The sequence below is a fragment of the Megalobrama amblycephala genome, linkage group LG17 (genome assembly GCF_018812025.1).
Source record: "Megalobrama amblycephala isolate DHTTF-2021 linkage group LG17, ASM1881202v1, whole genome shotgun sequence".
In the NCBI taxonomy this organism is placed as follows: domain Eukaryota; kingdom Metazoa; phylum Chordata; class Actinopteri; order Cypriniformes; family Xenocyprididae; genus Megalobrama; species Megalobrama amblycephala.
This window is the reverse complement of record NC_063060.1, coordinates 12,509,704-12,523,558: the sequence shown is the minus strand read 5'-3', so window position 1 is coordinate 12,523,558 and position 13,855 is coordinate 12,509,704. Positions and strand designations below refer to the sequence as shown.

The 13,855-nt window shown below is 35.2% G+C and overlaps 1 protein-coding gene across 4 annotated transcripts in view; it reads right to left on the bottom strand.

Moving 5' to 3' along the window:
• pard3ab (par-3 family cell polarity regulator alpha, b) overlaps positions 1-13,855 on the bottom strand; it is a 123,752-nt gene that overhangs the window by 86,215 nt on the left and 23,682 nt on the right. For all 4 annotated transcript variants that reach the window (XM_048163365.1, XM_048163367.1, XM_048163366.1 and 1 more), the window contains exon 2: positions 8,460-8,561. In XM_048163365.1, coding sequence (XP_048019322.1) covers positions 8,460-8,561 — 102 coding nt within the window. The remainder of the gene's footprint in view (positions 1-8,459; positions 8,562-13,855) is intronic.

Below are 13,855 nucleotides of genomic sequence, written 5' to 3'. Positions count from 1 at the left end.
ACCTGTGTGAATCAGGATTCTCCATTGTGGCCACAACTAAGACCAAGGCCCGAAACAGACTCAAAGCAACACTGGAGGCTACTCTGAGAGTGAGCCTTTCCCCCATTCCACCCAGGCTGGATCTGATAATGTCTGTGAAGCAGGCCCAAGTGTCTCATTAAGAGGGGAACATAAATAGGGAGTTGTAGCTTGTTCAAATTAGACTGTTGTGACTGTTATTGTTCATTTATAACAGATATGAAGAGCAACTTCAGGTTCTGCCATGCAAAAATGTAGATTGCTGAAACAATTATCAAATTATTTTGCAGATTATAAAGCTATATTTTTTCATTTGCACTTTATTTCAATTTTCATTTACAACTTTATTTAATTTTAAAAATATTATTTTGAATCTGTTTACTTAAGCAAAACATTTTATTGTTTTTATTTTATTTATTTTTATTTATATACATTTTCTATTTTTGTAAGTAAAATTTGTCAAATCTAACTGATTTTTGTGTTAATATGCCTGACTTGAGCCTTTACATTTGTTCTTGATGCAGATTGATTTGTTCCATGAATTGTTGTGTGTTTGGCATCTTGTTATATGTGCAGGTTTACATACACATGGATAATAAACTGTTAAACTGCAAGTGGATTTCATTTAGTTATTGAATACAAATCAAATCAAGGGTGAGATCAATAAACCAATACAGTGCTAATATTTGAATGGGCCCTGGGCCACTTTGTACTCTAAAATTTGGGCCCCGACATCAAAAAGGTTAAGAACCCCTGATTTACAGACTTTATTCTCAACATTTTATCTCGACTTTTTTCTCGAAATTTAACGAGTTTATTCTCAACATTTTATCTCAACTTTTTTTTCGAAATTTAACGAGTTTAATCTCGAGATGGTTTTATTTTTTTATTATTGCTTGGCCCTAATCCTCTTCCGTAGCTATCGTTTTGGGGAAATTTGGTCCACAAAATGTAGGGTTTACTAGGACCACACACACACACACACACACACACACACACACACACACACACGTGCCCCTTCAGATTCAGGTTACTGTAGTAATGCATTAGGTATCTTGCAATAAACAATATTTTTTACAGCATTTATTAATGTAGGTTTATAATAATCTGTATATACTAAAACATTTTTAACATTGTATAAATTTACATTGTATAAATTAAACAATGTTTTATGGACAAACATGGATTAACTTTGAACATTACCCATATAAACTAACATTAGTCTACTTTAATAAATGCTGTAAAAGTTTAATAGTTAGTTAACTGTTAGTGTTAGTTCATGATCCCTGATGCATTAAATACTGTTAACAAACCAAGACATATTGCAAAGTGTTACCAGAACTGTTCATTAATGATTAACAATAAAGTTAATTATTTACTGAACATTTATCTGTTGTTTTGTTATCACCATGTATTTTACATGGGTTATGGTGAATATTCATATATATACACATACATACATGACAATTATCTTAAATAAATATTTTATATTAAACGTGTGAGTGCAAGTACGTATATACAGTATGTATATTAGCATAAAGGCAGGAACACACCAAAACGATGGTCGGCCGTCAGGCAGTTTTTGTTCGTTGGCGGACTAAGTTTTCTCGATGTGTTCCACACTGTTGGCTAAAGTTGGTCCTCGTCTGCTTTTTTCGGCCGATTCCACATGTAGAATCGGCGTCGGAACTCATCGGTCCGTCAGGCCGTCTGATCATTTTGATTGGCTATTCAGCTACTGCCACCTCTTGGTACGGAAAGGCATTTCATCTTACGCAGGTGCAGAACGGACATGCTACTTGGCCGTCGGCTGTCGAGCATCGGTTTGGTGTGTCAGGGCAACTTTGGACCCAGACGCTGCGGACGTGAGCCAACCCCGCAGTCTGCTTTCGTCGCCACTAGTTCGTCGGCGTCGGCTTGGTGTGTTCCTGCCTTCAGTGTGTTCCGCACTGTCGCCTGAAGTTGGTCCTTGTCGGCTTTAGTTCAGCAGATACGACATATTGAATTGGCGTTGGAGCTCGTCGGGCCATCTGATCATTCTGATTGGCTGATAAGATACTGCCACCTGCTGGTACGGAAAGACATTTCATCTTACGAAGGTGCAGAACAGACATGCTACTTGGCCGTCAGCTGTTTGTTTGGTGTGTCAGGCCAACTTTGGACCCAGACACTGCGGACGTGAGCCAACCCCGCAGTCTGCTTTCGTCACCACTAGTTCGTCGGCGTCGGCTTGGTGTGTTCCTGCCTTCAGTGTGTTCCGCACTGTCGGCTGAAGTTGGTCCTCGTCAGCTTTTGTTCGGCAGATTTGACATGTTGAATTGACGTTGGAGCTCGTCGGGCCATCTGATCATTCTGATTGGCTGATAAGATACTGCCACCTGCTGGTACGGAAAGGCATTTCATCTTACGCAGGCATAGAACGGACATGCTACTTGGCCATCGGCTGTCGAGCGTCGGTTTGGTGTGTCAGGCCAACTTTGGACCCAGACGCAACCGATGTGAGCCAACCCCGCAGTCTGCTTTCGTCGCCACTAGTTCGTCGATGTCGGCTTGGTGTGTTCCTGCCTTCAGTGTGTTTCGCACTGTCGCCTGAAGTTGGTCCTCGTCAGCTTTTGTTCGGCAGATACGACATATTGAATTGGCATCGGAGCTCGTCAGTCTGTCGGGCCGTCTGATCATTCTGATTGGCTGATAACATACTGCCACCTGCTGGTACGGAAAGACATTTCATCTTACGCAGGCGCAGAACAGACGTGCTACTTGGCCGTCAGCTGTCGGTTTGGTGTGTCAGGCCAACTTTGGACCCAGACGCTGCGGACGTGAGCCAACCCCGCAGTCTGCTTTCGTCGCCACTAGTTCGTTGGCGTCAGCTTGCTGTGTTCCTGCCTTAACATATTTTAGCTAGCATCACTGAGAAAAAACCCACAAACCATGATTTGCAACATGTTAGTCAGTGGAAAGTGGTATTTTAATGGGGATATTCTCATTCTAAAAAGCATTTTATTTGATAAAACTTGTTTCGCTCTAGTGTGCAAGATTAGGCACTAATATTCTTTGTCCATTTTCCCAGAAGAGACATTTTAAATGAGTGTATATCTACTGAATGCATGCCATTTTGTCAGCATTTTAGAGTGTTGGCATACAGATGGCCCCAAATGTGAATATAGACTAAAAGCCACATTTTTTATGTGATGGGGTCCTTAAGAATTTTTTTTTTTTTTTGCGCATTGTGCAGTCACATCCCTTAACCCATGTGAACCCACTGTCCCTGTAAACACACAGTCTCTTGTGGCTCATTGCTTCAGTCCCTCATGAGGCCTGTTGCTAACGGAAACATGTTTGTGTTTGAGACGGCCACACCAGCTCACTAAACTTAAAGTGTTAGTTCACCCAAAAATGAAGAAGAAAAAAAAAAAAAAAAAAGGTAATCAATTACACAGCCTCATGTTTCAAACCTGTAAGACTTTCATTCATCTTCAAAACACAATTTAAGATGTTTTAATGAAATCCTTCCATTGACAGTCCACGCAACTACCACTTTAAAATGTTGCTTTAAAAATTCATAGAGAGATCACAAAACTAATCAATATGAAAGGTCAAACTTGCTGCGCAACATGAAAACGACCCTCATTTTCACACGTCAAGCAAATCGTGTCTCTTCAGAAAATTTGGACTGAACTGCTCAATTCATATGGATTAGTTTTATGATTTCTTTATGACCGTTTTGAAGCATCAAAGTGGTAGTTGCGTGGACTGTCAATTGAGGGACAGAAATCACTCAGATTTCATTCAAATATCTTCATTTGTGTTTCGAAGATGAACAAAAGTCTTACAAGTTTGGAACGACATATGAGTGAATTATTTTCATTTTTGGGTGAACTAACCCTTTAAATTATTACACCTCTGTGTAACGATTCACTGGTCATTGGAGGAAGGGTAAATCTCAGTCAGACTCTTCATTAACATACACAGATCATGTGGTCAAAAGTGAATGCAGCACCAATTCACAGACACTTCCTGTTAAGACGCCACCACTCACACACTTCCTTAAGCATTGAGGAAAACGTCCACACAAACAAGAAGTTCACACGTACACGTCTGATCAGAAGCAGCACGTTTAGATGCTTTAACGTCCTGTTTATAACCGGCGACCGCTTCCTGTCCAGGAGAGGATAGAGGACGTTATCACAGACGGGGGCAGAGTAACACCGACATAAAAGAGCTTTTGTGTTGCTCAATACCTGACACAGGGCCAAACAAAAGCAGTTTCATTGTTTTAAGACAAGCAATGTTGATTGAAAAAAGTAGAGGGATGGGGGGAGAGAGAGAGCGAGGTGTGATGCACGTCTAGGCAATCACAGCTGAATCTTTGGCGCCCTCTAGTGTCCTCTAGCAGAACTGCATAAGTCAGAGTTTTTCTTTTTGAATATAAACTGAATATAAAATTGTTATTCAGTTTGAAAAAGCAAAATGTGTTTACAGTAATGCACTTACAAATGAAATATATGAGGCAAGGCATTACACCAGAATAAAAAAAAATACATTTCGAAAAATATAGGCACAAAACTGAAAAATCATGTCAATATGAGGCTAATTTGATAAAATCACTTATCAATCTAGTCAAATAAAATGTATAAACGTATATTCCTTTTTTTCAAATACTAAAATTTCACATGGTACATACAAAGAAAAAGAAACAGATCACAAAGAAATATTCGCCCACAGGAATTACATTATTGCAAAAAACTAAGGAATGAGTGTGTTTTCTGTGGTAAAATTAATTACTATATTAATATTAAAAAAAAAAAACATTAAAAAAAACTACTGTTCAAAAGTTTGGGGTCGGTATGATGTTCAAAAGTTTTGCATGCTTTTGAAAGCAAAGTCTTATGCTCACCAAGCATAAATTGATGATCAAAAATCAAAAACAGTAATATCGTGAAATATTACAATTTCATTTTTATATTTTAATACATTTTAAAATAATGCATTATTTATTAAGTTTATAATTTCTTTAATAATTCATACATTATTTATTAATAATTTATGATTATCCATTTATAATATATTTTATAATATATATGTATTATTTATTAATAATTTCTTTAATAATTTATGATTTATTATTTATTAATAATTTATGATAATCATCAATGTTGAAAAATGTTGTGCTGCTTAATATTTTTGTGTTTTGTTAGCATTTTTTTCATGGATTTTTTTATTTTCATGAATAGAATGTTTATTTGAAATATACATTTTTGTAGCATTGTATGTCTACTGTCACTTTTGATAAATTTTTGCCTCCTTGCTGAATAAAAGTAAAAATGTACATTTTTTTTTTTTTTTAAATATATATATATATATATATATATTATATATTATATATATATATATATAATTTTTTACTTGATCGGAATGGTACAAAACTTGGTAAAAGGTTTTGGCACTTGCTATGTGAACATAAAAATTATGGACATGATCCGAAAAGGATTAATGGTCCTGAAAAAAAGTCACATTTGTGCTCTTCGCGGTCAAACAATGACCACACTGGAAATAAATGGGAGATGAATTTCATCTAGTGAAAACTTTTGGTACTGTGTCCAAACAAAATCTTACTGAAAGCCCATTTTCTGAGATATCAAGCTCAAATTTGGAACACAACTTGTTTAGATTTATGGCTTTGATTTCTACAGAGCCCCGGACATGACATGCAGGAAAAAAAAAAATAAAATAAAATAGTAGGCTAAATCGTGTGCACGCTTTACGAAGTCATTCGTAAATTTATAAATCATGTGCACGATTTAGTAAATCGAGGAAATTAATTAGTAAATCGTGCGCACAAATTACTTTTTTTCCTGCATGTCATGTGCGGGGCTCCGTAGAAATCCTTGCAGTTTTACAGTAAAACGTGTTTTTGAAAATATATTTCATATAAAAATTGAAAATAGTATTTTTGTGCATTTTTCATAAACGTAAATTCTGTAACTTTTTTTAAGTTAACTTTTTAAACATTTTTCACTTCAGCAATAATTTGCCAAGTGTCCTCTTCAAAAAGAGACCAAAATTAAGCATTCAAAATTTATGACAGTTTAAGTTTGAAATTTCATTTTCAGGTCCATGCTCAAAAAGTGAATAAACGGAAGTTAACTACAGCATAAATATAATTTAGTACCATAAAATACCCTAAAAATACAAAATATTAAATAAAAAACATTATCGAACTAAAATATAGTACATTCATTTCACGGAAATAAAAAAATAAATATATGTCGGTCATTTTTGACTGACACGCAAAGAGCACCAGGGGGTTTAAATGACTCAAAAATAAAAAAAATAAAAAATAAAATAAAAATGACCACAAACCAACTTCACTTTAAGGGATAACTTATAAATAAATGTAAAAGCATTAACTTACTAAAGTATTCCTAAATCCTAAAACTAAAATATTGAATAAATAGTCTGAAAACAAAACAACTGAAACTAGTAGTCACAGCGCAAAAGCTAAAGAAAACAAAAGTTAATGTACAAATAAAACAATAAAAAAAGTAAATTCAGAATACAAAATTATAAGCGCCTATGTTTGTGCACTTAGCCTGAAAATATATGTTGGTTTATCATAGATCATTAAAAAAAAATGGTTATGTACCATTAATATTAGCCAGTCCACACACACAGCATTACAAACGTGTGAGTTTCTGTGTGACTGCAGGTTGAATGAGTCACACTAAGCCACATTAAAGTGGTATTGTAGCACTTCCTGTTTGTGGACAGTGTTTCCTGCGACCGCAGGTGCAGTCTGAGTCATTCAGTCAATCTGTGTGAGACACAAGGATGTGTGACGAAAACACTGGCTGACAGAAGTGATGGTAAAACTAAACGCTCAGCTATAAATGTGTAAGCATAACTCTGGTGGTATGATCTCACACGCTCATTCAGGCACAGATGTGAAGTGTCTTTTATTTCACATAGAACTAAAATAACACACACACGCCCAGACACACCCACCACATCAAACACACAACTACATTCTAGCAAAGTGTCTGTGGTCTCGGTAAGCCGATATCATCTGTTCTGGGTCAGCAACATGTTGAAATGTGGAAAAGACACCGCACTGCCTGTGTTTGGCCAGAGGGGGGCAGAGTTACCGCAGTCTAGACTGAGAGATCTGAAGAGACATTCACCTAAACACAAAGACGGCAACCAAAATCCCTCCTTGCCATTTTAATCATTAATCATTTCGCTAATTAAATTTTCACAACTGTTCATTTTAAAGACATTGAATATACAGAACTACTAATTAGAGATGCACTAATATTAAAGTTCTGCTCGATATAATAAGCCAATTATTTTCATGTTATAGCCAATAACTGATTCAAATACTTCTATAGTATTTTTTATTATTTTGTCAAAATAAACTAAAATAAAACATTTGAATCTAAAATCAATTGTTTTATGCTTTAAATAATATTTTATAAATAATTATAATTACTGCTATATTATTTATTATTAATTTTATTAATAGTTTTTTTTTTTTTAAATATTATTGAGAGCCATATAAGTTGTAGGAAGCGTCAAGAACATCATAGAGACTATTATTAATAGAGTTATAATCTCCCAATAATAATAATAATAATAATTGAATAATAACCTAAATTAATATTCTACATTATTTTGTCAAAATAAACTAAAAATAAAACACTAAAAACTAAAATTAATTTATTTAAATGATATAAGTGAATTTAGGCATCATATCATTATAATGTACAATATTAAAAAATATATATATTTAGATTTTTGCTAAATATTACATAAGTGTTATTAACTTATTAACATTTTTCAAGACTACCTTTAATGTAATCTAAATGTAAAAATATTGGAAATGAGCAAGCAAAATTAAATATCAAATATCAACAGTGATGTGATATATATCTAATATCAGGCTAATAACTAATATGAATCCACATAGAATCCGTGCACATTTTCCTTTTCTTTTTTTTTTTGCATCAATTCATCTGCGGGATTCTGTGGAATTCTAAGGAATCCGTCTATATACGGCAAAATATGTTAAATGAAACCGATTACTTTACTCCTATCAGTATTAGGAAGTTAACTCAAGTTTTTTACTAAACAAACACAAAAGCAGGGAAATGTGTAGAATTTTCTCACTGACGGAGATTGGAAATTTGTGGTTTGATTCCATACAGGCCTGGTTATGCCTAAATGGAAAAAATCACTGGAGTTTAGAGCAGTGTGTGGATGTGTTTGCGAGTCTGTCCTCAAATTAGGTCACGGTTATTGGAAGACAAGAGTCATCTGATACCTGTAACTAAAATACATACTACTAAAGCAACACACACAAACACACAGGAGCGCTGCCTGTTTTAGAAAAGAATGCGAGCAGTGTGTGAGTGTGTGTTTGAATGAGAGAATGCATGTCTCACTCTGTCTTTGTCATCAGCCACATCACACAGAACATCATCCAGGTCCAGAATTCCTCCATCGCCGTGTTCCAGTCGGTACACCTGAACCCAGTACTCTTCACCCTGAGAGAGAGAGAGAGAGAGAGACAACGAACATGTTCAACTTTTGTTTGACTTGAACTTAAGAGAAAGTATTCATTCCTAAGCAGGACCTTAAACACACACACAGGTTTGTTTTGCTATCAAAGTGAGGACATTGACATTCCATGGGTGTAATGATTTTTATACTGTACAAACTGTACATTCTATCCCCCTACACTACCCACCACAGAAAACATTCTGCATTTTTATATTTTAATAAAACATTTTTTAGTATGTTTTTAAAGCTATTTTAAATATGAGGACTCGTGAAATGTCCTCATAAAACATGTTTACGTCATAATACCAGTGTAATACCATACCCATGTAATTATAAACATTTGTGTCCTCTTAAATCATGAAAACAAACACACATATACATGAACACACACACAGGACACTCTAATCAATGAGGAAGAGCACACACACACACACATAATGAGGGTTTAACTAATCAGGATAATGCACCTGAATCCAGACCATCACCCAGACAGGACAACACACACACACACACACACACACACACGGGTCATCATTACCACTCTGCATGACACCCACACAAACACTACCCACACACACACCCACACACAATCAGAGCATAGAGACAGACAGAGAACAACTGAAGTTCAAAGTCACAGAGAACATGATCTGAACTATTGAACAGCAACATCTGTCAATCAAAACTGAAATGCACGTTCCAGTCAGGGGCCTGTAATAAAAAAGGTAATAATAATACTCAATGTATAAGCGATATTATTATAATCATATGTTATATAAATACTAAAATTATAAATATGTATTATTTATATAAAATGTGATTATTACTTATTCATTGAATAATTAAAATAATTTTATATAAATAATAATAAGTATTATTACTATTACTATTTTGAATATTATTGATATTATAAATGAGGCATATAACTGTAGGAATGACCAGAACATCATATTAGAGACTATTATTAATACAATTATAATCCCCAATAATAATAATAATAATAATAATAATAATAATAAATGTTTTAACAAATTTAATTAAAATAAAAAAAATATACAAATTAATACAATTAAAAATTATAATATTTATTGGGCAAAAATCTGTGTAGTGCTGGATGATTTTTTCCCCCTTTTTTTTCTTCATTTTCCTGGAAGAGTACGAAACTTTCAATTCATATCTGCTTGACCTCAAAGCTTATGGAGAAAACCTAAAAGCCACAAAACTCCAAAATTTGATTTATGGGGATCTTAAAGGATTAGTCCACTTTTAAATAAAATGATAAAAATTCCTGATAATTTACTCACCCCCATGTCATCCAAGATGTTCATGTCTTTCTTTTGTCAGTCAAATAGAAATTAAGGTTTTTGATGAAAACATTCCAGGATTATTGTCCTTATAGTGGACTTCAATGGCCTCCAAAAGGTTGAAGGTCAAAATTACAGTTTCAGTGCAGCTTCAAAGGGCTTTAAACGATACCAGACGAGGAATAAGGGTCTTATCGAGCGAAACAATTGGTCATTTTCGGGAAAAAAAAGAAAAAAAAAAGTAGCGCTGGTTCCGTTTTTTTCCATAAGAATAGGGAAGGCGTAGGACATACAGCGTACGCTTTTGGAAGAATACGGAAAGCGGAAGCACATGCACGCCGATCATGTGTTTATAAAGCATATACAGTCCTATTTTTTTCAAAAATGACCGATAAGACCCTTATTCCTCGTCTGGTATCGTTTAAAGCCCTTTGAAACTGCCCCTTTCATCCGTCTGGAGTCCATTGAAGTCCACTATAAGGAGAATAATCCTGCAATGTTTTCATCAAAAACCTTAATTTCTTTTCGACTGACGAAAGAAAGACATGAACATCTTGGATGACATGGGGGTGAGTAAATTATCAGGAAAATTTTATTTGAAAGTGAACTAAACCTTTAAGAGGCTCAGGAAAAAAGCGTACCTCTGGAGCACAAACAGTACAGGTGTTATGTGCCAAAGTTTAGGAGTTTAAAAACAACAACAAGCATCTCTAATAAATGCATTTAAAAATCTTTAGTTTCATCACAAAGTCAAAACAATCCACATTTACAATCGATTAATTTTGCTAGCCAATCAAAAGCCATGATGTCACAACGTAGCAAGGTTATGAACCAATCAGCGCTGACTCTACCTGCTTAGCCCAGCCCTTTTCCTCCCTGAGTCTCTTCTGCAGAGAGAAGTGATGTTTCCACATCTCTAAACATTACAATCTGTCTCTCTCCACACACAAGAGAGACCAGACCAGACCAGGCTAAAAACCCTTTGTCTCCTTCTCTTCATTCCTTTCTTCCTCTCAGCTCAGAAGCAAACAGTCCTAAACAAGGACGCGTTCAGTAACGTGAGAAGTTCATTCTCAGAAAGACCCGTGTGTGTAAGCTGAGAAGATTGTGCTGTTAAAGACAAGCAAGTGTATCTGATACTAGAGAGTCCATGTCTTATTGAGCATCCGAGGAGGAGAGACATGTACACAGCAACCGGATATTCAAACTTACTTTACACCGCTATCCTTACAGTGTTTGCGTGGGTGTATGTGTGTGTGATGTTTATTAATGCTTTGGTAATGTAATCCCTCACTTATGAAGCTAATAAAGCTTCGTAAAAATCTCTTTACAGAGAAAGCGCATGTCCGTTAACTCAAACATGCAGTTCAACAAGGGAACGTCAGTCTCCACCAACAGAGAGCAAAGTGTTTTCATGAGAAAGAGTCTTTATAAAGCCTCTTTTTTCAACAAACTGGCTCTCTTTCTGCAGGATACAGGAAATAAGAGTCATTTCACAGCGCAAACTAACACACACTCATGTTCGGCTTAATGAGTGTTTACTCTAAAGAGGCATGCAGGCATACAAAATATTTCAAAATGTGACAAAAAACAGTAAGGAATGTGTCCTTACTGTTGTTTGTCACATTTTGAAACATGAAAATTGCCATGTATTTCACAGGCTGGTTGTTCAGTCTGTTTTGCAGTGTTATGAAAACAGACAATATATATATATATAGTGAAATAGACAGTAATTAGGGCTGTGTCATTTATCGAAATCGAAATAAAATCGCAATGTGAGAAGAAAGCATGATTTTTCCGCCAGCCCCCCTCAGTGTGTATTCTGAATTCAGCGTGCCTAAATCTAGCGCAAGAACAGAACAGAACAGAGTGGGTTTACTGTTACATGGAAGAAAGCACAAAAACAGGGAAGGTGAATTCAGGACAGGATAAGGACTTGGCCAAAAAAAATCAACATCCGTGGTTTGGGAATATTTTGGATACAGGAGAGATGATGTATCACAAAGCCAGGTAATTTGCAAGATCTGTCAAATTACCGTTGCAGCAAAACGGAGTAGGACCCATTTAAATGGAACGCATTGTTTTTAAAAATGTAACTTATTTTACCGCCGCGTACTGTGTCATGCTCGAGATGCTGCAGAAGACACGAAGCACGAATGTAACAGTTAAACACTGAAGTATAGTGCGTTTATATTGAAAAACAATGGCACATTTGGAACCAGGTAAAAAAATACAAAAAATAAACTGTAAAACATACGAAGAGAGTTCAAAAAGGCATAAAGGAATAACCAATGCCATCAAGTAACATTTAAGCAAAGATATGGTGCCTGCAAATATAATTAATAATTGCATTAAAAATTGCAATATTGATAAAAAAAAAAAAAAAAAATCATAGTATTATTTTTTTTTCCCTTATTGCACAGCCCTAACAGTAATCCTCTACTACCTGTTGCTCTATTAGGAGTAAAAGCTTTAATTCGATTCACTGATCCTATAACGTTCAATTAGAATATAAAATTCAATTCAAGAAGCAATTCAATTTGACTGGAGATTCATTTAAATTGGAGATTTGAATCCTTTCGAAAAAACTGATTCAGTTTAAGAAGAGTTATGAATACGTTTGAGATGCAATTCCATTCAACAAGACATGCCATTCCATTTGAGAATTCAATAAGATTCAACTGGAAAAGAGATTCAATAAACAAAATTCATTTTATTTGCAGATTTGATTCGATTTGATTCAAGAAGAAAATGTTCGACTTAAAAAGATAAGATTTGATAAGATGAAATTTGAGAATAGATTAGATTCAACAAGTGATTCAAGGTCAAATGCCCAGAGACAGGGTACGTTTAGATGACAATGATCTACTAACAGAAAAGTTTCTCCTTTGGGTTTTTAAAAGTTTCGCATACAGAGGACATTGTTGTCGAAACCATCTGCGAAAATGACTAAAAACACTGTACTGTGCATGCCAGGCCAGTAGTTGGCGACATCACTTTGTAAAGAGACACTAGACTGAAATCATCACTTGCACTTTGAAACCGATTTTCAAAAGTTTGCATTTTCAGACTCCCAAAATGTTGTCAGGTAAATGAATCACTATTTTTTTTGTTTTAAACAGAGTTTACGATTCTCCTTCGATTCTGATCAGACATCTAAACTAAATAATTTACTAGAAGTTCTGAAAAAATGCTACAGTCTATTTAAAATGTTTAATTAAAGATGCAATATGTAATATTTTCTGTCCGCTAGAGGTCGCTAGAGGCCTATTCAAAACAAGGCGTAGGTTCATGATGCAAAGTTTGAGCGCGGAATCTTGGGACATGTGGTCTTCACCTCACAGGCGGTAAACAAAACAATCGGGATAGGACTCGGCAAGAAATCATGTTCATGGATGCGATTATTAATGTTGCTGTAGTATGAAGCAGAGCAGGACCAAGTGTTGTGGGAGCTGAACGAGGCCGCTGGAGCGATTGCGCAACACGCCGCGAGCAGTGGAACTTTTATTATGCCACAGTCGTCGGTGCTGCTTCTGCTTTTTCAGTCATGAGTATGAGGTAACGCAGCTCTGTTTATCATATTAGATACATCTGAGTGTGTTGAAAATGATGTTATAATGTTACTCTGTGCGTTCGCTCGGCGGCTGCTGTGATACACTTGTTTGAGACACACTGCAGTAAGATAGGTCGATTTTAGAATATCATATTAAATGCTGGATGTCTTGTGTTGATAAATGGCATGCAATTCATTTTAAATCGTATTGTATGATGGAGAAAATTCTGTATTACTGTTACTAAAAATAAAGCTGCATCTGATTATGCCATGTTAGCTACGTGACAAAATTGTGTTTTTCCTCTGAGGCATGGTAAAGCATGGTACTCAAAAAAAAAAAAAAAAAAAAAAAAAAAATCAAGAAAATTTGATTTAAACAATAAGACTAAACATGTTGAGCTATATAACAAAAATTTGTTTTCTG